Source organism: Schistocerca gregaria, chromosome 6, assembly GCF_023897955.1.
Source record: "Schistocerca gregaria isolate iqSchGreg1 chromosome 6, iqSchGreg1.2, whole genome shotgun sequence".
In the NCBI taxonomy this organism is placed as follows: domain Eukaryota; kingdom Metazoa; phylum Arthropoda; class Insecta; order Orthoptera; family Acrididae; genus Schistocerca; species Schistocerca gregaria.
Window position 1 is genome coordinate 381,909,307 of NC_064925.1, and position 24,872 is coordinate 381,934,178.

At 42.6% G+C, this 24,872-nt stretch overlaps 1 protein-coding gene across 1 annotated transcript in view; it reads right to left on the bottom strand.

Annotated features, from left to right (window-relative positions):
• Positions 1–23,825, bottom strand: part of LOC126278098 (vasotab-like) — a 64,508-nt gene extending 40,683 nt beyond the window's left edge. Inside the window, exon 1 of the mRNA XM_049977948.1 lies at positions 23,638–23,825. Within this exon, the coding sequence (XP_049833905.1) occupies positions 23,638–23,658 (21 nt within the window). The 5' untranslated portion in view covers positions 23,659–23,825. The remainder of the gene's footprint in view (positions 1–23,637) is intronic.
• Between the last annotated feature and the right edge of the window lie 1,047 nt (positions 23,826–24,872).

Genomic DNA, 24,872 nt, shown 5'->3' on the forward strand with positions numbered 1-24,872 from the left:
CACCTGCACGGCGCCAAACACGCATACGACCATCATTGGCACCAAGGCAGAAGCGACTCTCATCGCTGAAGACGACACGTCTCCATTCGTCCCTACATTCACGCCTGTTGCGACACCACTGGAGGCGGGCTGCACGATGTTGGGGCGTGAGCGGATGACGGCCTAACGGTGTGCGGGACCGTAGCCCAGCTTCATGGAGACGGTTGCGAATGGTCCTCGCCGATACCCCAGGAGCAACAGTGTCCCTAATTTGCTGGGAAGTGGCGGTGCGGTCCCCTACGGCACTGCGTAGGATCCTACGGTCTTGGCGTGCATCCGTGCGTCGCTGCGGTCCGGTCCCAGGTCGACGGGCACGTGCACCTTCCGCCGACCACTGGCGACAACATCGAAGTACTGTGGAGACCTCACGCCCCACGTGTTGAGCAATTCGGCGGTACGTCCACCTGGCCTCCCGCATGCCCACTATACGCCCTCGCTCAAAGTACGTCAACTGCACATACGGTTCACGTCGGGTGACACTGACGGCGGCGGTGCACAAATGCTGCGCAGCTAGCGCCATTCGACGGCCAACACCGAGGTTCCTGGTGTGTCCGCTGTGCCGTGCGTGTGATCATTGCTTGTACAGCCCTCTCGCAGTGTCCGGAGCAAGTATGGTGGGTCTGACACACCGGTGTCAATGTGTTCTTTTTTCCATTTCCAGGAGTGTAGATGAGGTATCGAATATATTGCTTCCCCCTACTTATACCTCCCGAGGAGATCACGAATGTAAAATTAGAGATTCGAGCGCGCACGGAGGCTTTCCCGCAGTCGTTCTTCCCGCGAACCATTCGCGACTGGAACAGGAAAGGGAGGTAATGACAGTGGCACGTAAAGTGCCCTCCGCCACACACCGTTGGGTGGCTTGCGGAGTATCAATGTAGATGTAGATGTAAACTGTAATATGTAAACTAATACTATGAGGACTTAAGTTTTAGTTACCAATAACAGCTAACACGTGACCCCTTAAAATGTACAGTGTGATCATTAATAAAACCGACAAAATGCATAGACTGATTCCTGACTGGAAATAAAGGAAGAGTCTGGAAACGCAGCGTAGTCACGGTAGATGGCACTGACGAACGACAGTTCCTCTGACAACGTACTGTGTGTTCCTTGTGTGTTGTAGGTTGTGTGATTGACACAGCGCACTGTAAGCAGCAGAATGGTCTGGTATTTATGTCGGGTACAAGGTGAGATGGTGTTTGGGTACAGCCAAGCAGATGTAAACGGTCCAGAGGCAGCACGGCTACACCAAAACAAGTACCCTCACAGACACCAACCACATCACACAACTTGTCAAGCCCTTTTTGGGCGGTTGTGTGATCATAGGTCCCTTCAGGCAGACGAACAAGCAGGGGGCGGCGGACTGAGCGTCACCAGATTTGGAGAACCGAAATTTACATGACATTGAGACAAACCCTACTACAAGCTCCTGGGAGGTGGCCAACCAAAATGGTGTAAGCCATAGTACGATTATGTGTATCCTGTATGACAACCGCTTCTATCCCTATCACTCGTAATCCCAGTCTGAACATCTGAAGTGCCTTGGATGCGATGCATCTCTGTACTGTATTACAGGACGATTTTCTGTCATTCCATGCACACTGTCCATTTCTGGGCAGATGTTCATAGGTCCTTTTTTTCTCCCTTTCCAAGTCAGGAATCCGTCCCTGTAGTTTGCCAGTTTTGTTCACCCTGTATAAAAATTAAAACCCAAACAACCGTCCTTCATCCTCTCATCCAGGAATAAAGGATTAAGTTCCCAGACCATGTTACGCGCATAATAAATCTTCGTATTATAAGACTGTATGCGACTCTCATATACAAATAACATATACAGGGTGTTACAAAAAGGTACGGCCAAACTTTCAGGAAACATTCCTCACACACAAATAAAGAAAAGATGTTATGTGGACATGTGTCCGGAAACGCTTAATTTCCACGTTAGAGCTCATTTTAGTTTCGTCAGTATGTACTGTACTTCCTCGATTCACCGCCATGATTTCATACGTGATACTCTGCCTGTGCTGCTAGAACATGTGCCTTTACAAGTACGACACAACATGTGGTTCGTGCACGATGGAGCTCCTGCACATTTCAGTAAAAGTGTTCGTACGCTTCTCAAAAACAGATTCGGTGATCGATGGATTGGTAGAGGCGGACCAATTCCTCCACGCTCTCCTGAGATCAACCCCCTTGACTTTCATTTATGGGGGCATTTGAAAGCTCATGTCTATGCAACCCCGGTACCAAATGTAGAGACTCTTCGTGCTGGTATTGTGGACGGCTGTGATACAATACGCCAATCTCCAGGGCTGCATCAGCGCATCAGGGATTCCATACGACGGAGGGTGGATGCATGCATGTATCCTCGCTAACGGAGGACAGTTTGAATATTTCCTGTAACAAAGTCACGCTGGTACGTTCTGTTGCTGTGTCTTTCCATTCCATGATTAATGTGATTTGAAGAGAAGTACTAAAATGAGCTCTAACATGGAAAGTAAGCGTTTCCGGACACATGTCCACATAACATCTTTTCTTTCTTTGTGTGTGAGGAATGTTTCCTGAAAGTTTGGCCGTATCTTTCTGTAACACCCTGCATACTCGAGATCGTAATCGAAGCAACCGAAGTAATCGACGCCACTATCCAGTAACGCCAGATGTAATGTATCTAAACAGAACGAAAGAAAAAAAATGAGTCGTATTTTTTACTTTTGTTTTAATGATAAACTTCGTTATCTTATAACTGCTTACGGTAAACTGTACAGGATAATGATAACCAAGAAACGTAACACCTGTGAAGTAGCAAATTAGTGTTGACGATTAGTAGGCTGACAAGACGTCCTGGTTTTGCTGGGGACAATTCAGGTTTTCACATAAATGTCCTGGTGTCCAGAGAAAATCATTCAGGACACACAATTGTCCCGGTTTTCAGTCGAGAAAAAATGCGTGAATTAATATTTCTTATTGAATTGCATATTTTTTTAAAACAAGTTTCCGAGTAGATTATAGAAATATACATTTTCACAGCACCCTCTAGAGTTCTACCGCATTTTAACTGGTCCTATGCCTTAAACAGCAAGAGAGATGTTGAAAATAAAAACAGGTATTACCTGTCCCGGCCTCTAATAACTTTCTGACCTCCAACTTTATGTCCCTTGAAACAAGTAAAACCAAAACAAATGGAGCATCACTTAAACCATTTCTCCTAAAGGGACTGCAGCTATGTGGAAGTTAATTTTATGAAGAATGTGAGCTATGTGGCGAGTGTTAATAGTGCTTATTCAATACAGTTTTGCGTGTATGCACGCAATCTTAAATTGTAGTATGAAATGTATAAATTGTATCTGATTGCTTATTAATAACACTCCACGGTTTTTAAGATTAACAAATTGCATCTAAGTACCAGAAAATATATCCCGCCTATTACAATACAGAAGCATACATCGGTCTTCTTTATTTATAAACAAATGAATAATGTACCTACGTGTCCCTTTCCAATGCACAAAATAAAAGATACAACTTAGTTACGAGTTTTTCAACTGTCTTATAGATTTCAAAATAACACAATAGCTAACAGGAAAATAAGTGTAAGTGTACTAACGAAGTTAGATATAAATACAAGTGTTCCGGTTTTTCTCTTTGAAATCTGGTAACCCTAAGAATTAGACTATATTCAGGTTTTTTATTATCTTTTGTGCTGTTGATGAGATGTTGAGACCGATGTTTGTATCGAGCAGACCTAACAGTTCTCGCTCGTAAAGACGCTTACGTGGAAAATATAATTGCTAATGCTGTTAATAGCAAACGTTGTTTAATTATTTCTCTGTGAAACTATGAAGTAAGATTTATTGGTGTATAGAAGTCGCAGTACAACAGAACGCAAAATCACGTCCAGTAGCTGAATGCAGGCTACACGGAAACAATAGAAGACGGTCGCGCTTGGTAGCCGTGCGGTCCGAGGCGCTTTAGCACGGTTCGCGTGGCTTCCCCCGTCGGAGGTTCGAGTCCTCCCTCGGGCATGGGTGTGCGTGTTGTCTCTTAGTGTAAGTTAGCTTAAGGTAGATTAATTAGTGTGTAAGCCTATGGACCGATGACCTCAGTAGTTTGGTCCCATAGAACTTACCACAAACATATTACAAAAATAAAAGACGTAAAACGTTTTCGATGGTGCTGAGCCACATTCATATAGTGTTTGTTGAAAGAATATGTCGTCGTGTGACAGTACATTACTGTAAATTTTCTTCTGTCGCTCTAGTTTTAGGGTTTCACGACATTATGGATTACAATTCACACATCACATCTGGTAAAGTCAGCCCAAAACAAGTAAACAGCCTAGCCCATGCCTTTAAGATGTAAATACTAAAGGAGAGCTGTGAAAGTAACGAAAAAAATGTATTCAAATGTATTCCTTACTAAAAGCAACAATACTCGTTACTAACGTAATATTACTCTTTTTTTTTGTTACCGACGATATCGTAAACTCATATGGAATCCAAGCGGATTCATACGATTACATCTTGACAATTCGATGTTTTTTTTATTTTTTATACTTGAATCCGTCTGAAGCGAATTTGATAATGCAACAAAAACGAAAATCAGTAAGTTTTAAATTATTCAATGTGGAAGCTGAAGACAAATTTGCTACACAAACCATATTCTCTAAATAGCAACTACTGTGCTAATGCTCGCGTATCCTTAAATCTTCCGGAAACGCCGGAGTAGAACCGAGCGAATCGAGTCGAGCCGAGAGCGCAGTAGTGTGAAGAGTTTCATGCCGCATGCCGAACAGAGTGGCTGCGCCATACATTCCGTATGTGTACCATTCGTACGGCTTTCAACGTTCCTGCATTCCAGTATATGCGTGCACCATATTGGTTTCCGTTACATAGGTTGCGTCGATAGATGTAACGTATATATATATATATATATATATATACTCCTGGAAATGGAAAAAAGAACACATTGACACCGGTGTGTCAGACCCACCATACTTGCAGCGGGCACTGCGAGAGGGCTGTACAAGCAATGATCACACGCACGGCACAGCGGACACACCAGCAACCGCAGCGTTGGCCGTCGAATGGCGCTAGCTGCGCAGCAGTTGTGCACCGCCGCCGTCAGTGTCAGCCAGTTTGCCGTGGCATACGGAGCTCCACCGCAGTCTTTAACACTGGTAGCATGCCGCGACAGCGTGGACGTGAACCGTATGTGTAGTTGACGGACTTTGAGCGAGGGCGTATAGTGGGCATGCGGGAGGCCAGGTGGACGTACCGCCGAATTGCTCAACACGTGGAGCGTGAGGTCTCCACAGTACATCGATGTTGTCGCCAGTGGTCGGCGGAAGGTGCACGTGCCCGTCGACCTGGGACCGGACCGCACGCCAAGACCGTAGGATCCTACGCAGTGCCGTAGGGGACCGCACCGCCACTTCCCAGCAAATTAGGGACACTGTTGCTCCTGGGGTATCGGCGAGGACCATTCGCAACCGTCTCCATGAAGCTGGGCTACGGTCCCGCACACCGTTAGGCTGTCTTCCGCTCACGCCCCAACATCGTGCAGCTCGCCTCCAGTGGTGTCGCGACAGGCGTAAATGGAGGGACGAATGGAGACGTGTCGTCTTCAGCGATGAGAGTCGCTTCTGCCTTGGTGCCAATGATGGTCGTATGCGTGTTTGGCGCCGTGCAGGTGAGCGCCACAATCAGGACTGCATACGACCGAGGCACACAGGGCCAACACCCGGCATCATGGTGTGGGGAGCGATCTCCTACACTGGCCGTACACCTCTGGTGATCGTCGAGGGGACACTGAATAGTGCACGGTATATCCAAACCGTCATCGAACCCATCGTTCTACCATTCGTAGACCGGCAAGGGAACATGCTGTTCCAACAGGACAATGCACGTCCGCATGTATCCCGTGCCACCCAACGTGCTCTAGAAGGTGTAAGTCAACTACCCTGGCCAGCAAGATCTCCGGATCTGTCCCCCATTGAGCATGTTTGGGACTGGATGTAGCGTCGTCTCACGCGGTCTGCATGTCCAGCACGAACGCTGGTCCAACTGAGGCGCCAGGTGGAAATGGCATGGCAAGCCGTTGCACAGGACTACATCCAGCATCTCTACGATCGTCTCAATGGGAGAACAGCAGCCTGCATTGCTGCGAAAGGTGGATATACACTGTACTAGTGCCGACATTTTGCATGCTCTGTTGCCTGTGTCTATGTGCCTGTGGTTCTGTCAGTGTGATCGTGTGATGTATCTGACCCCAGGAATGTGTCAATAAAGTTTCCCCTTCCTGGGACAATGAATTCACGGTGTTCTTATTTCAATTTCCAGGAGTATATATATATATATATATATATATATATATATATATATATATATATATATATATATATATATATATATATGTGTGTGTGTGTGTGTGTGTGTGTGTGTGTGTGTGTGTGTGTGTGTGTGTGCCAAAGTATCCGGTTTGCTACAGCTCTGTATTAAAGTGATGTCAAAGAATGTAGACTCTAGAGACTCCTCTAGAGTTTACAATTCCAAATCACTTGCTTCCAGTTGTAATCCAGTGGAAGGGTTTGGTCTTGACAAATGCTTGGAGAATGTTATCTACCATCAGGACCAGTTCGAGAACGTATCCACAAAGGTGACTTATCATTTTGCACCTCGCCCTCTCCCCCCGAACACTTTCATCCATGTGACTTTTCGCTCCTAAGTTTGATTTACACTGTATACAAATCTTGCACTGGCATACCCCAGGCGCCCACTACTATAACTGTGACACGTCCTGTACAGAAATCTCATTCGACTCTCACTCACCCACTTGCACACTGTTGACTGCACTGCAGTCTTTGCATTAGTTTATGATCACCACGTGAAGTGTATCCCACAACTACCTTCCCGACCTTGTACAGAAACAAATAACCAGAGCCACTTCCTCATCCCCTCAAACCCAGAACCTCCCACAGAACCACCCCAAAAGTGCCCCATTTGTGACAGGATACTTTCCGGGACTGGATCAGACTCTGAATGTGGCTCTCCAGCAGGGATATACTTCCTCAAATCCTGCCCTGAAATGAGATCCATCCTTCATGAAATCCTCCCCACTCCACCAAGAGTGTCTTTCCGCAGTCCACTTAACCTCCGTAACCTCTTGGTTCATCCCTATGAAATCCCCAAACCACCTTCCCTACCCACTGGCTCCTACCCTTGTAACCGCCCCTGGTGTAAAACCTGTCCCATGCACCCTCCCACCACCACCTACTCCAGTCCTGTAACCCGGAAGGTGTACACAATCAAAGGCAGAGTCACATGTGAAAGCACCCACGTGATTTACCAATTGACCTGTCTACACTGTGAAGCTTTCTATGTGGGAATGACCAGCACCAAACTGTCCATTCGCATGAGTGAACACAGGCAGACAGTGTTTGTTGGTAATGAGGATCACCCTGTGGCTAAACATGCCTTGGTGCACAGTCAGCACATCTTGGCACAGTGTTACACCGTCTGTGTTATCTGGGTACTTCCTACTGACACCAACCTATCAGAACTCCAGAGATGGGAACTTGCCCTTCAATATATCCTCTCTTCCCGTTTCCCACCAGGTCTCAACCTCCGCTAATTTCAAGTTGCCGCCGCTCGTACTTCACCTGTCTTTCAACAACATCTTTGCCTCTGTACTTCCGCCTCGACTGACATCTCTGCCCTAACTCTTTGCCTTTACATATTTCAGCTTGTGTGTCTATATGTGCGGATGGATATATGTGTGTGTGTGTGTGTGTGTGTGTGTGTGTGTACCTGTCCCTTTTTCCCCCTAAGGTAAGTCTCCGCTCCCGGGATTGGAATGACTCCTTACCCTCTCCCTTAAAACCCACATCCTTTCGTCTTTCCCTCTCCTTCCCTCTTTCTGATGAAGCAACCGTGGGTTACAAAAGGTTGAAATTATATGCACAAAGGGTGGGCCAACACCATATTGAATTCCAGTATTGCCGATAGAGGCCACCACGAACTTGTAAGTCATTTTCAGCCATATGTCCAGATACTTTTGATCACATAGTGTAGTTTGGGAAAAGGGTTACGAATGCTAAGTACTGTTCCCGTACTCTATCTTATGGGGCTTGGCCTGAAGTTCGCTCACGGAAAGTCAGAACAAATTGGAATATTTCAGGTCATAGTTGTAGCACTACATCTGCGAGCCATGTAACTGTTGTGCTGTGTTTTGTGACATTAACCATTAAAATAATATCGACATTAGTGAAAAGTATATCATTTGAAGATGATAACTTTTTATACTAGATGAGATCAAAAACCAAATAACAACTGTTAAACTGAAACATTTGCAGATAAGTAATTTCAAAAAAACAAAACGTGTGTTGGAATTAAAGGTGGACTTGCAGGTCATCTAGGAGTAATCTGCAAACACAGACCGAGACTTAAGATGCTAAATATGTTATAAGAAATAATAACCATCTAGGTGTAGAGCTATGCACTTAAAATTCTTCAAGGAGATCTATATAAATTACTCAACTGACAGCACATATTAACATAGAATATTCCAGTTCCGAAACCAGTATTTTAAATGAAACTAAATTTACACAACAAAGTTTGTACAAAACAAACCGTATTCTATAAGTAGCAACTACTGAGCTGGTGAGTGAGTATCCTTAAATACGATCAGGTTGCCCTCCATGAGGTGGGTGCACGCAACGACTCTGGTTATATTGGGTTAGATAGAGCAGCAATCAGTCGTGGAATTCCACGACTGATTGCTGTTCTATCTAACCCATCCTTAAATCTTCCGGAAACAGCCAACTAGAGCCGAGCCAAATGCAAAGTACCGTAGCGTGTTGCATCCCACATGTGGAACGGGAGGGGGGGGGGGGGGGGCTAGAGCCATATATTCCTGATCTACACGATTTGTACCGCATTCGTCGTTGCCGCTTTGCAGTAAATGCATGCTCCATATTGGTTTCCGTTGCAGAGATTGTGTCGATAGAGCGAAGTAATGAAATATATTTGTAAGTAACGATTCGGTACTTCGAGTCAGCCAGAGTATTCATTACTCAGCACCAAATACATACGGATTGCTACAGCTCTGCTATTATAGTGATGTCAAAGAATGTAGACTATGGAGTCTCTACAACAATTCCAAATCACTTGCTTCCAATTGCATTCCAATGGAAAGGTTTGAGCTTGGCAAATGCTTGGAGAATGTTATCTGCTCTCACGGTCAGTTCAGAAAACAAGGATCGTGTGAAACCCAGCTCGCTATCTTCGTCCAAGAGACCAAAAATGCTGTAGATACTGCCGCTTAGGTGGTTACTCTGTTCCTTGGCTTTGTAAGGCATTCTATACAGTTCCACACTGCCGCTAACGAACAAAATACGTAAGTACGGAATATCAGACTAACTGTCTGATTGGATTGAAGAGCTTTTAACAAACATAACACAGTATGTCATTCACAATGGAGACTACATTAAATGTATCTTTCGTTCCAATTGATCCATAGTGAGGAGATCCTCCAGTATGTTAACGTTTCAGAAGTACAAGAATACGCAACAAATATTTATAATGAAAAACAAATACAAGAATGCCAATGTATCTTCCACAGATCCCAAGAAATTCATCAGTTAAATTGAAGGAGTTGGTCTCAATTAATCCCTTAGGCTCCTCTTAAACTTTAGACATAAAAGTGACTTCGGGTGTACCCCAAAGGAGCGTTAGAGGTCTGGTACTTCCCACAATATGTATAACAGAAATAGCAGACAACATAGGAAGTTCCATCAAACTTTCGCGGATGGTTCTGTTGTATACAGAGAACTCGCAATACTACAAAATTAAAGTGAAATGCAGGAAAATCTTCAGAGACTTGACCCTCAACATAAAGAAATGGAACTTGGTGTGTGTACACAGACAACAAGACCCATGACTGCACGATTGCAGAACAATCACTGGAAGCAGTGACATCCACAAAATACCTTCGAGTTTTAAAGTGGAACTACCACATAAAGCTAGTCGCAAGAAAGGTAGATGCCAGACTGAGATTCAGCAGAAGAATTTTCAGAAAATGCAACCTATCAACAAAGGAGGTAGCTTACAAAACCCTCCTTCGACCATGCTTGAACATTGTCCGTCACTAAGGATCCATACTAGGTAGCATTAACAGAGTAAATAGAACAGATCCAAAGAAGGGCAGCACGATTCGTTACAGGTACATTAAGTAGGCAAGAAAATGTCACAGAGAGGATCGACCAAATGCAGTGGCAGGTGCTGCATGAGAGCCATTCTGCACCACAGTGTCGTTTGCTGTTGTTAAAGTTCTGAGAGCATACGTTCCTTGGGGAATCAACAAATATAATGCTTCCTCACGAAATCAGCAAGAAGGTAAAATCTGATTCTAGTCCACACCGAGGCATACCGGCAATCATAACTTCCAATGAACTATTTGCGGCTGGAACAGGAAACCAGGAAAGTAGCAGTGGTACACAAAGTACCCTTCGCCATCCACTGTTATGTGGGTTGTGGAATACAGATGCAGATATAGATGTAGACCATGTCATAAAGCAGCATTTATGAGGCAATGGTTTGTGGGCACTGTCATTCCTGAAATGAACTGGCCTGTCCAGATTCTCTACCTGACGGAACACCTCAGGGACGAGTTTGGACATTGTTGTCAATCCAGACCGACCACGGTGCCCAACACACTATTTGCCTTTGTTTTGGCTCTTGAGGAAGAATAGGCTACTATTCCTCCACAGACATTCAGATACCTCACTGAATGTGCCCTCATCAGAATAATAAAAACCGCAGCAAATTGCTCAAATTTTAACCTTATATTCTCTAGGCATTTATCTAGACATACCATCTGTCCGTTTTCAAAAGTCTTTATCCCTTATCGAGAAACACCCCAAAAACATAGTTTTTGGGTACTAAAACCGAGCCGCAGATTCCAAAACAGCTATGCACACCAAATGGTTGTAATTTTTGCGATATATTCGTAAGATCCCGATCTCAAACAGCCTTGGAATTTTTCTTGATACCTTTATACGTTTCCGAGATACAGAGTTTAAAAATTACCCATCTTGTACATGTAAACAACATAGTTAAAATCCGGTGTTAGGCGAAAACGTAGTTTATAAGCGAGTAACACTGAGAAACATGCTGTGCAGTGTCTTCCTTACCTTCTGAAGGGTTATGGGAACCCCACATTACAATACTGAAGGACATGCAAAATTTTTGTGCACATAAAACCTCATTTGATGTGTAAAATTTCTTTTGCGTTACCGATATTTCAGTTTCTCATGTGTAAACTAAAAAAAAAAAAATTACTGACTCATACAGTTCTTTTCACATGAATGGCATGCACTGTTGTGGCATGGAAAATAAGGGAACCAGCAGGCAAACGCACAACACAAAAAAGGGTGGTCCCATAAGTACCCAACCCAACAAAGAAAACATAAAAATTTTGGAAAATGTATTTACTTTTCAACATAATTTCCTTTTAGCTGTATACACTTTTCCCAGCGATGATCTGTAAGTTCGGTACCCTTTTTATTATGAGAACTGAACTCCTCAAAATAGCCCTTAACTGCCGACATCACGTTTCATTTGTTGAAAATCTTCGACACCCGAGCCATTTTTTCGAGTTTGGGAACAGAAAATAATCCGAGGGGGCCAAATCTGGCGAATAGTGTGCATGAGGTAGCAATTCAAACTTTAATTCATTAATTTTGGCCATTGCAATAACGGACTTGTGAGCTGGTTCATTGTCCTGAAGACACAACACTTTCTTCTTGGCCAAATGCGGCCGTTTTTGCTTGATTTCTTCGGCCAAACGTTGCAATAAGTTCGCATAATACTCGTCGTTGACAGTTTTCCTTTATACCACTCGCATCCCAAAAACCGACACCATGCCCTTGACTGCAGATGAAACGGTCTTCGCCTACTTTGGAGTCGGTCCTCCAATTTGCCCATTGTTTTGACTGTTCTTTTGTCTCGGGAGTGAAGTGGTGGACCCATGTTTCATCCACGGTTACTAAACGGCGCAAAAAATCAGCTTTGTTGCTGTGGAACTTCGCTAAACACTCCATTGAAACATCTTCACGACACTGTTTTTGCTCGAGTGTGAGCAGACGTAGCACAAACCTCGCACATATTTTTCTCACGTCCAAATTTTCAGAGAATATACGATGTACTGCATTTTTTGAAATGCATACTATGACCACTAACTCGCGTACTTTCAGTCGACGATCATCCAGTACCGCTTTGTGGATTTTCTTCACCATTTATGGAGCCGTCACATGATTTGGTCGACCACTGCAGTGCTTGCCTCGGCAACCCGTACGGCCTCGTTTAAACACAGCTACCCAATATTTTACTGTAGTCAACGAAGGACCAGACCCTCCCAAGTAGAATCTAGCTCAGCTTTAATACCGGTTGTGCTGTGGCCTTTTTATTAAAAAAAAAAAAAAAGTATCACATTGGAGACATGTGGTATCACCGCCTAGAGTCATTAACGTGCAGCGAACCGGCTTTATTGACGTGCCCACGCACTATGTTCTAGGAGGAGGCTTGGTGACGGAAATGACTAGAGCAGTTTTGGTCGAGACATATTTATTCTTCACACGTCTTACACTTAGTTACAAATACAATTTATGACTAATGCCCATCCGTACAGGCGCGTTGAATTAGCAGTACGGCTCGACCACCGATCCGGGAGGGTATACACTCCAGTGATGGGCCGTGACGCGACTTCCAGGACCGAGCGAGACAAAAAACCGCGTCGCCTAATGTTCAGCTCCAGGTGCGACCGGAGGTGCCGTGATGTCCGTCAAAGGGAGAAAGGCACTGCCAAACGTAAAGCCGCCGGCACACGGACCGTGCTGTCGAACGTCAACGTTGAGCGTGCCGAGTTCAACGTGTTGCTGAACGCTCAGGAACGATGCGACTTGTGCATACGGTTCGTGGGCCGCAACGTGGTATACGCGATCGCGACGCTCTCCAGCGGCCGTTGTGAGATGTTTCTGTTCGTAAATCACACTGTTTACTCAACGGGCGGGAGTAAAATTCCCACGTTAGCTCTATTAAAACGCACGTTTCCTCCATTGTCTATATCCTAGTCACGTTGTTTTATATGTAAGATACACAAAAACTTCAACAGCGATGTACATGTTTTAAGGCAAAAAGGAAAGTACCATGTCCAGTCAATAAAAACACAGGCTTATAAAAGTTCCATTACAAACAGTGCGACACAAATTTGCAATAGTTCTCCACATAAGATAAGCGCTATTTTATCGTTCCCACATTTTGGTAAAACCATTAGGTCATTCTTACTTGATCTGTGTTCCTACCCAGCAGCAGAATCTTTAAAAACCGGCCGGAGTGGCCTTGCGGTTTCAGGCGCTACAGTCTGGAGCCGAGCGACCGCTACGGTCTCAGGTTCGAATCCTGCCTCAGGCATGGATGTGTGTGATGTCCTTAGGTTAGTTAGGTTTAAGTAGTTCTAAGTTCTAGGCGACTGATGACCTCGGATGTTAAGTTGCATAGTGCTCAGAGCCATTTGAACCGTTTTGAATCTTTAAAAGACGTGAATTACGAAACTCAAAAGAAAAACGAACAAAATATCTTTATACAAGTAGCGCAAGCTGTCCTGTAGATCAAGCCAACCGAACAAACTCACTCCTCAAAAGAAGGTGAACTTATATTTACGTAGCATCAAATATGTAGTATATACTTACATTAAACTAATAATACAGGATCAAAACCCATTAAATACGTGAATGTTATGAAAAAAATATTTTAATTTCGCGAGAGACGAACCCTCATTTTACCACCAACCTAGTCAGGGATCGTTGGCGCTACTCACTACGCTAAAGTAGCTACAACTCAATTGCGGACAGTTCTTATATCTTACCACTTGCTAAATGCTTTACTCGTAGCTATGTTACTACGTGAAATTTAATTATAACAAATTGTACCAAGAACAATGAATTTTTTTGTGAATCCTCAGTGTGTCGCTACCTTCAAATGACATACTCTCATAATACACAAGTTACAATAATTCCTTTGCCACGAATATGACTTTTCTCGTTATTTTATTGCAACGAATCACACAGTTAATCAAGGGGTTTTCGAGTGTTTCTCAATTTGCTGGGGCTCACAAACGTCATATATACGTATAGGCTTGAACTGAATTCCAATATGGCGCCTCTCAGCTCTGTACTGAAGGGAGATGGCGTGCATGTGACGTAGGGGACGTTGTGCCATGTGATTGGTCAATGCTCAGACGCATGCTGAGAATATCTGACATGCTAGATTTTGATCTGCATGTTCGGAAAGGCTCCCTAACGTGCTTTTCCCTGCTATGACGTCAGAAACTCGGCACTCTCAACGCTCAACGTTCGGATGCATGGTTCGTGTGCCGACGGCTTAAGGGTGCACACCGCGAAACGAGCGACTGCGCGTACGCGTTTGCGTGGGAGTCGCGTTAACTCGACGCACATGGTCAGTGTCACGTCGCGTTGACCAGCTCGCACTGTCTCTCTGGTTTGTCCCGTGTGGTCCGGTACGCGAAGCACCGTTGCCAAAATTCGGCGTAACGGTATAGCTGCATTCGTGAATGCCGGGCTTCCCTTACTTGTGTCGGCTGTGCCGTAGTTCAGCCCTTCCCACATTTGAGCGGTGCGGCCGCCACAGCATAACAAGGATCAGTTTTCTTCATTTTCGTAAGTTCACTCACAACGTTCACTATTGATGGTTGTCAAACAAATACAAAACAATGTGGTGTCTATAGATTCGAAACATATGCTTTTAGAGTGTATACCGGGTGATCAAAAAGTCAGTATAAATTTGAAAATTTAATAAACCACGGAATAATGTAGATAGAGAGGTACAAATTGACACACATGCTTGGAATGGCATGGGATTTTATTAGAAAAAAAAGTTCACAAAAAGTCAGACAGATGGCGCTGGACAGCAAAACGTCAGTCAGTGACTGCACATGACAATCGTGTATAAAAGGATCTGTAATGAGAGAGAGAGCCAGTTGTGCCAGCAGTCGTAGCATGTTGATGTTACCTGAAACCTTTCAGTGAAGCTGTATTATCAGAATGGGGAATGTGCTAGTTAAGCGTTACGATCCTATGGCCATAGGAAGGCGATTCGAACGGGTAAAGGTCCATTGGCAAATGCAGCTGTGGCGAGAATGATTTTGAAGTCTATAGCCACAGGTTGTTTAGACGATAGACTCTGTAGTGGCCGACCGAGCAGGAGGCTTAATGCTGCTGAGACAGTTCAGGAAGAAATGGAGACGTCTCGCCAGCATTCCATACACTACTGTTTGGTTGGCACTTAGGCGTACCCTCTGATGCTATCCGTACAAAATCCATCGGCATCATGAACTGTTACCTGGCGATTTAGTGAAGCAGAGGGCATTTGCGGTGTGGGCGTTTAAAAAGATGGTGGAAGATGACGGTTGGTTGAGTAATGTGTTGTGGAGCGACAAAGCTCATTTCACGCTCCGAGGGTCTGTCAACTGCAGTATTTGGGCTACCGAAAATCCTAGAACTGTCGTGGAAACTCCATTGTATGACAAGAAAGTCACGGTATGGGTTGGATTTACAACATCTACTGTTATCGGGCCTTTTTCTCTTCGAGGAAATGCGTGATTCTGCTTTTGTAACTGCTACCGTGACGGGTGAGAGGTACGACGATATGTTACAGGATCTCATCATCCCCAGCCTGGCTGATAAACACCTGCTGGAACGTACGATGTTTATGCAGGATGGCGTTCCATCCCATGTTGTTAGACGCGTGAAACATCTCTTGCGCGTGTCATTTGGTGACGATCGTGTGCTCAGCCACCACTTTCGACATCCTTGGCCTCCCAGGTCCCCAGACCTCATTTCGTGTGATTATTGGCTTTGGGGTTACCTGAAGTCACAAGTGTATTGTGATCGACTGACATCTCTAGGGATGCTAAAAGACAACATCCGACGCCAATGCCTCACCATAACTCCGGACATGCTTTACAGTGCTGTTCACAACGTCATTCCTCGACTACAGCTATTGTTGAGGAATGGTGGTGGACATATTGAGCATTTCCTGTAAATAACACCATCTTTGCTTTGTCTTACTTTGTTATGTTAATTATTGCTATTCTGATCAGATGAAGTGCCATCTGTCGGACATTTTTTTGGTTCTAATAAAACCCCATGTCATTCCAAGCATGTGTGTTGATTTGTACCTCTCTATCTACATTATTCTATGATTTATTCAGTTTTCAAATTTATACTGACTTTTTGATCACCCGGTACTATCTAATCCAGAGATATTTTTCAACAACGACTTCCACATCTCGGTCAGGCCGGGTACTTAAGGCACCACCCTCGTATCCTACTGTTGAAATACTCTAATTGAAAAGTGGGTTACTAGCTGCCTCGTTCTGCCTCCCTCAGCATCTTTAAAAAAATTCCTAAAATTTTGGCACGAAACCATATTCGGTTTATTTTAATCCAGAGAGGAGAAACTGACAGTGGAAAAGAGACAGAAAAGTAACAAATACAGTAAGATAGTAGACAGTGGTTACTGTATAGAAGGGTCGAAGCAGGCAGTGGCAGTGTGAGAGAAAGAGAGGGACACACGGACAGTTGAGCGTAGTTGACAGTGACAGAATAGTACTAGGAAAAGAGTGAAGGAGTAAGTGCCACTGGGTGAGGAATAAAGATAAGGAGAAAGTGGAAGTGGGTGAGAGCCAGTGATAGAGATAGAATCCATGACAATGACAATGAGGAAGAGAGTGATAATGACAGTGAGAAGGGACAGGAGCAGTGAGGAGGAATGACTCTGTTGCTATGTGTGGGCAGCAATCTCTAGCTGAAATGTGAGCCAGGATGGCTTGCCATGAATGCCAACAAGACAGGGAGCAAAATAATGTCGACATATCGCTGTGTTGTGAGGATGCCGTAGATGGCAAACAAAGGGGTCCTGCTATGAAATGAAATGGCACCCAGACCGTCACTCCTGGTTATTCGGCCACATGATGGTGTCCCATGACTGTCCAGGGGCTTCTCCAGACATGTCTTTGCTGGTCACCGTGGCTCTTTGTCCGCCTCCGTAGCACAGTGGTAGCATTACTGCCTACCATGCAAGCGGGCCCAGGTTCGATTCCCGGCAGTGGACTCAGTGTTGTGTGTCCATCATCATTTCCAGCATCACTGACACACAAGTTGCCGAAGTGGCGTCAACTAAAAAGATTTGCAAGATGGCAGCCGAACCCTGAATGTGACATCCCGGACAATAAATACCATTCATTTTTTAATTTTTTTTATTTTTTGAGCTGAACTAGTCACTGAAGACGAATCTAGTCCACTCAGTGACACTCCAGGCCGAAGACAGGTCTTGGAATGTTATGGGCAGCAGTGGGATACCAACCTAACTGTCGCCCACCACACAGCCGGCAACCAAGAGTAATGGTCTGGGGTACCATTTAATTCTGAGGCCAGACCATTTGGTTGCCACCCTTGGTGCCCTTACAGCATAGTGGTATACCAATGTTTCTATGCCCTGTTTTGTTGCCCTTCATAGCAAATAATCCTGGGCACATTTCAGCATGATAATGCCAACCAGCACATGGTGAAAGTTTCTACTGCTTGTCTTTGTGCTTGCCAGACCCTACATTGCCCAGCAATGTCACCAGATCACTTCCCAACTGAGAATGTTTTGACCTTCATGGGCAAGACTCTCTGTCCAGCACAGGATTTTTATCTAACACACCAGTTGCACAGGATCTGGCATGATGTCCCTCAGGAGGACATCCAACAACTCTATCAATCAATGCCAAGCCTTACAACTGCTTGCATAAGGACCAGAGGTGAAGTAATGCTTTATTGACTTGCTCAATTTGTGAAGCTCCTTCTCTTCATCCAATTTTTCTGAAATTTTAATTATTTGTTTGTCTGTACTTGTTCATCACATCTATGTGGTATGACATTTTTCCCCTTTCTTCTTAGAGTATATTTGTGGGAACTAGGTATACTTCCTAAAGTCTTACCCTCTCTCTGTGTCCTGCTCCCCCAACTCTGGCCATTTACTCCTCCTACCCCTGCCCTTCTGCCTGTCCATTTTCCTTCCCCCCTCTCGATGTCCATTTCCTTTGCTCCCCTCTCTCTCACCTTGAGCCTTGTTTATTGTGATTGCAAGGGAAACCTTGTTTGGCAGATAGCTTAAAATGAGTGGGTAAATTGGGTGACTGGTATATGGGGGTATGAGAGAGACCTCTCCAGCCATTGGATCTGTGAGGATAGCAGCTTCAATGGCAGCATTTAACATAGCTTTAATCAGCAAATGGGTAGGATTCCTTCATAGTATTCGAATCATAAGCCTATAAGCCACAAATACAACTTTCCTGTTTCCTGTAAAATCAATGGCAAGGAAGAAAACAAAATAGCACATTCATGTGTGTACAGTTTTTGTTTAAAAGTATATTTAAGGAAAAAGAATATACATGGGCGAAACAATTTGTTTAACCTACATCTACATGACGACCCTCCAATTTACATCAATCTGGTAGTGTGTTAATCGAACTACCTTCAAGCTATATCTTTACCACTCCACTATTGAATGGTTTACATGCCTGTTATTGTAGTTAAAAGCCTGACTGTATGAAAGAAAACGAAACTGCACATTTTCACAGCATAGCGCTATCTTTCCCACAGTCACTTTTAACAGACACCCATATATTGCCATTAAAAAAAAAAAATGTAGCTTATGTCCATCTAAACATTTCTCAGTATCTCATTCAAAAATTTGAAGCTCGCCCAACAAGCACTTTTTGAGGTTCCCACCTTAGATATTATACAATATGCAGGGTGATCAGAAACCGTCTGAATATCTTGTAAGAGTGTTACAGGTAAGGGTATGCTGAGAAACAATTTTTGAGAAAGAAATTTGATATGTTGCACAATTTCCGAATTATTTAGCATTGAAGTTAACCAAGCAAGTCATCGTGCGCACAAATTCAAGCACCTGCATGCTCCAAAATGAAGTATTGTACAGTAAACCTGTGGGTCCATGAGTTGCCACTTGTTCAAATGCTCACTACTACTTAAAACGTGCCTTTTTCAGAAGAGATAAATTTAAGGTAGCTGACCAAAAGCTATGTTTGTTTGGTTTGAGGAAAACAGAAGAACAAGTTTCGCAATACTGCCCCTGCAGGCCCCTTGAATTTGAGAAAACAATTACCTGATTGGCTAGCTTCAATGCTAAATAGTTCAGAAAAGGCACAACATATCAATTTTTTTCTTAGCTACATTGGAGCACTTAAAACATTTTACAACAGAGTCTACAATGAATTACATGTAAGCAGTCAACAGTTTCTTCCTTTCCCAAAACATCTTCATTCGGAGCAATCAGGCAGGTAGCTGTTCTGCAGATATGGCATACTTTTTCTGCTGTGATGTTTTGAATGTCAGTTGTATGTAGTTGTTCTTCAGAAGCATCTTCTCTTCTCTTCTCTTCTCTTCTCTTCTCTGCATTAAATTTGATGTTAAAAAAAAAAAAAAAAAATGGAACCCTTCTTTTTCCCATCGTGCCAACAATGAATTCACTTTCTTGGCAAATCACTAAATTATGCAAAGAGTCTCCACTGACCATTAGCTTGGTGTTTTTTATTGATAATCATTTGGAGTATTCTTCTATCAACTTTCTGCAGTTTATCATGTATTGCTTAATTGTGTAGTTTAAATAGTATTTCATTGCATATATTGCCTCCAGTTTAACATCAGAAGGATAATGCCAAAGTTTATCATTTATTAAAAAGAGATTGTTTATTGTAAGCTGGCCACGTAGTTCTCTGTGCTCACTGTACTGTTCTATCTCTTGATCCTCTTTCGTTGACATTTGAAGTAATAATCTCACAAAGATATTTAAACTTGTTTTGAGCATTATGGAGTATAATATGGCATGTGTCAACAGTTAAGTGATCACCATTCGTTTTTTCAAAACAAATTTGCAACCCAACCCTTGCCACAAATTCGCTTTACTTCTTCTATTTGAAACTTTACGTCATCAATACTGTTTGCTAAAAATGCCAAATCAAATGCAAAGGCACAACAATTAAATCAAATCTTTCTTCCCATCTTAACAGATGATGGACATTTTTTGTTCCGTTGCACATGATTTTCCGCAGCACACAAACAGTTATGGAGACAATCCATCACCTTGTTGAAGTCCAGTTAAAATCTCAAAGGGTTCGGAGAATTCATTTTTGAATCTTGCTCTAGAATTAGTATTTTGAAGGGTAACCACAATGAGGTCGACAAGTTTCTGATTAAAACCAAGTTTTGTAACGATGGAAAGTAGAGATTCACGATGGATAATTTCACAGACTTTTCAATAATCGGCGGAGGTGACTGCTAGTTTCTTGTTCCTGACTCTTTGAAATGTATACCAAACAAAGAGCAGTCGTGTACAGCATTTTTTTTATTTATTTTTTTTTTTCTGCTGAAGAAAACTGCTGCCGAATCATACCGATTACTTCAAGAAACTTATGACGAACAAGTTCCATTGCAAGGTACATGGGGACAATGGTTTTGGCATTTAAAAAGTCGTTAACTTCGATGTTGCAGATAAGGAACATGGAAAGCCTCTGAAAAATATTAAGTGTGGAATTGGAAGCATTGTTGACAGAAGATGATTCGCCAACACAAAAACAACTCGCCGATCAACTGGGCATTAGTCAACAAGGTGTTTCCAATAGGCTATGAGAGATGGGAAAGATTCAGAAGACCAGTAGACAGGTACCACGAGTTGAACGACAGGCAAATGGAAAAGCACAAAAACATTAACATATTGCTCGTTCGGTACAAAATGAAGTCATTTTTGCTTCGCATAGTTACAGGGGATGAAAAGTGGATTTATTTTGAGAACTACACATGCAAAAAATCATGGACAGACCCAGGCACACCATCCGCATCAGTCACAAGCCCGAATCGCTTTGGCAGAAAGACAATGTTCTTCATTTGATGGGACCAGAGGGGCGTTGTCTATCATGAGCTGTTAAAACCTGGGGAAATGGTTAATACTAAATGTTACCAACAACAATTTACTGATATGAACTCTTTGCTACTTGGAAAAAGGCAACAACAACACTAAAAGAGGCAACACCACAGCCATTTTTATTCATGACAATGCACCTTCACACATGGCAAAACCGGTTCTCAACATGTTGGAAGCACTCAGATGGGAAGTTCTTCCCCATGTAGTGTACTCACCAGACTAAGCTCCTTATGATTACCACCTGTTCGCATCAATGGGTCACATACTTGCTGTGCAGTTTTTTGGTTCATATGAAGATATGAAAAAATGGCTCGATGGATGGTTCACAGCAAAAGGGGGAAAATGTATTTAAAAAAAAAAAGATGAAGCATACTTCGAATAAAGCACTATGTATCAGTCTTCTGAATTTAATATATATTTATCTTTACACAAAAAATCCGCATTTCATACTTTTATCCTGTTGTTTTAGTTATGTTTTATTTCTCAGATAAGAGTCAGGTTCCAAATAATGTTCAGGTCCTGCACTATTTAGAAACTGAAGCATTCAGCCAAAGTAACTGAATTGCCATAACTGTTACGTCTAATGTTTTCATTCATATTCTTCAGGATATGAGTAGGTGGAGTATATTTCGACTGGTAGTGTTTAAATGTCTGATCGTAATTCTCTCATCTGATGGCGACTGAAAGCCTGCTCTATATATTTTAGTGAGTCCCATTGAAATTTCCTTTCGACCCTTCCAGTTTATTTAGCAGTTGCTCATTTAGCCTTGAGTAATTCCTCCCTGGAACTTTTAAATTTTCTGTTGTTGGTCACTTAACCAAGTTTTAATCATGTGTAGCATTGCCATATCACATTCCACATTGCACCAAACAGTTTCTTCCGTTTCTGCAAGGAAGCAGCTTCCCCAGCCAACACTTTTAATCCATTGACAATTACACCCAGATTGTCGCTTAAAGCTGTTCTAGATCTCCTGCAGTATAATGGATTGTTATTAATAATACAACTAGGATCTTAAGTTCTCTTTCTAACATGAAATTTGTTTTTCCTAGATTTGATTCTAATTTTTGTAGTGGTCTGAATCAACACTGACGCCACAGAGGACTTTAGCATTATATATTTCTTTATAAAATTTCCAGTCAATGGCCACATGATCAATTTGAAACTCTCCTAGCTTGATGTTGGAGCATTTCCAAGTCATTAACTTACGTGATCTCTTAAATCCCATTGCCTCCAAAACCAACTCATGTGTACAATGTTTATTAGAGCATCATGTAAAAATCTGAGTTAAATTGGTGAAGAACTCTTTTTGCTAACAACGTCCCCCCTTAACATATTTCATACATACTTACATATCACATATATTAAAAATACATAGCCTATGTCTGTCAAAATGTCAATTAGAGAAAGGTGCAACAACCTTGAGTAAATCGGTAGAGACCTTTCGAAATTATTGGAAACCATATTTCCCCTTTACATATTACATATAGTAAAAATACACAATCTATGTCTATCCAAATGTTTATTAGATCATCATGCAGAAATTTCAAGTAAACTGAGCAAATACCTTTTTAAGGTTCTTGATAATAATGTTAAAACAACTTGCCTTTATATAGTAGTACGGACAACCCACAACAGACCTCTTTCAGGATAAGATATTTAGTCTCAATTTGGAGCCCAAAAGGGGCTCTCCACAGAACATTCTATTTTTAAATTCACAAATAAGACTGTACAAAATGCAAGTCACAACATTTTCAACTAGAATTTTCTGTGCTCTGTCAAAATAATTTGATTATGCAGTTCACAGTATTCGCCTAGAGATGCTCCAGTGTACTGGCAGAAAAAAATTGTGAGACCAATAAGAAGTTGTGCAATATAAACAAAATTTGGCAGGCATGTTTCTACAACTGAAAGATGATGTCCAATCATGTTTTGCATCAGTTGCCTGTGAGTGATGCTAGCAGTGCCATTATGAGCATGCAAATCAAGTTTGCTTCAAATACAAGTGCTTGTTACCTTTGAGATTGGATATGGAGAGCTGACGTTAGTGAAGCATGCCTTTAAGGTGACAGACACCGTTATCAACATCTCACTGAGTTTCAGCAAGGTCATGTAATAGGGCTAGAAGAAGCTGGTTGTTCCTTCTACAATACTGCAGAAAGACATGGCAGGAATGTAGCCACTATACACGATTGCTGGCAGTGGTGGTCATGAAAATGTACGGTTGCAAAAAGATTGGTCTCCGGATGAGCACATGGCACTACCAAGAGGGAAGTGTATTGCTTTGGCACATCATACTGGATCTGCGACAGAAATCTGAGCAGTGCTGGCAACACACTGACAACGAGCTGCTACAAATTGGTTACTTTGAGGAAGTAATGACTTACCAAGTGGTTGCAAATGACATATGTGGTCACGGCACAGAATCCAGAATTACAGCCGACAGATCCTTTGTGGAGATGATACAAACTTACCTAGACTGCGGGCAAGGTAAAATTCGAGAATTGGACTGAGTAGTGATGATGATCTATTACTTACGTATAAGTTGCTGTTGTTCATATGACCTGCACCTTAGAAGATATTGCTGTTCATGTTTCACTGTTGCTCAAGCACAGCAATACGGGCAGTTTGAGGTGGAACAGTACCCACTGTTAAGAAGTACAATGTGTGCAGGGGTGGATGTGTGGAGCAGACAAATTTCAGCATGTTGTCAACCATGGAAATGTATTCTGCACATGTTGGCTGCTTATAAACATCTGCCATGTGGAAACGGATTTGCCTGAATCCATTTGCACTCTGAATCAAATTGACTTTAAAATTTGACAAATACTCAACATTAACACACATTTTTGCAGATGCTAAAAGTCTAGATGGGGCCAGTGATGTACTTACATCTTTCATGCAGCAATGTTGACACTCCGAGAGACGTATGACAGGTTTCGCATGTGTCAGCTGCTCGTTGTATACAACCAACGAGTGCCAGGCAGACGATATATTTGGAAACAAATGTCATTTGAACATTCTCGCATTAGGATAGAAGCGAAATACACTTAAGGGGAAACAGACAATGCTGAAAATAGTGTCACAACAGACTAAGCAAACGAAAGAGGCAGTGAAGATAAAAATTAACGTAAATAATATCTGACTCTTTTGTAATGGATCATTTTTTCCTTCATTCTTTTCTTTCTATACATGTAAGCTATATAAGGCAAAATGAGAAGTAACAAATTGCTTTGCACCAGAGATAATGTTACAAAAAAAGAAGAGATACACAATTCAGTTTATTAATTTCTGTATCTTCACCTACGTTTCTATAAGTGGTTGCAGGCGAATGTATGACTAGCTCTGCCGAACCAGTATTGTTTAAGAATGTGTATTCCAACCGTATACTAAAGGTTATAGTAGTTATTAGGAAGACCAAGTTCGTTTATATATGTTTATGCCAATTACACCCGTCTGTTCATCATCTCGCACACACCAAGAATCCTGCATCAGAAGGTTCAAAGCAGACAAGAGGAATTTGCGTAAGCAGCGATCAGGAATCAGCAGTGTCATGAGCAATGCTACACACAGTAGAATTAATGTGAAGACACACACAAACTTAAATGATGAATATTGGTCTTACGTGTATTTACATTTAAGGTCTCTATATTACTACTATTTTCACCCAGGATACATGCCCCCAATTTCTTTCAATTATTCTTTCCAATTAATTTTCTTTCATTATTCAAGCAGCAATTATTAATCTGTTTCCATTGCTTTGCCTGCCCCTC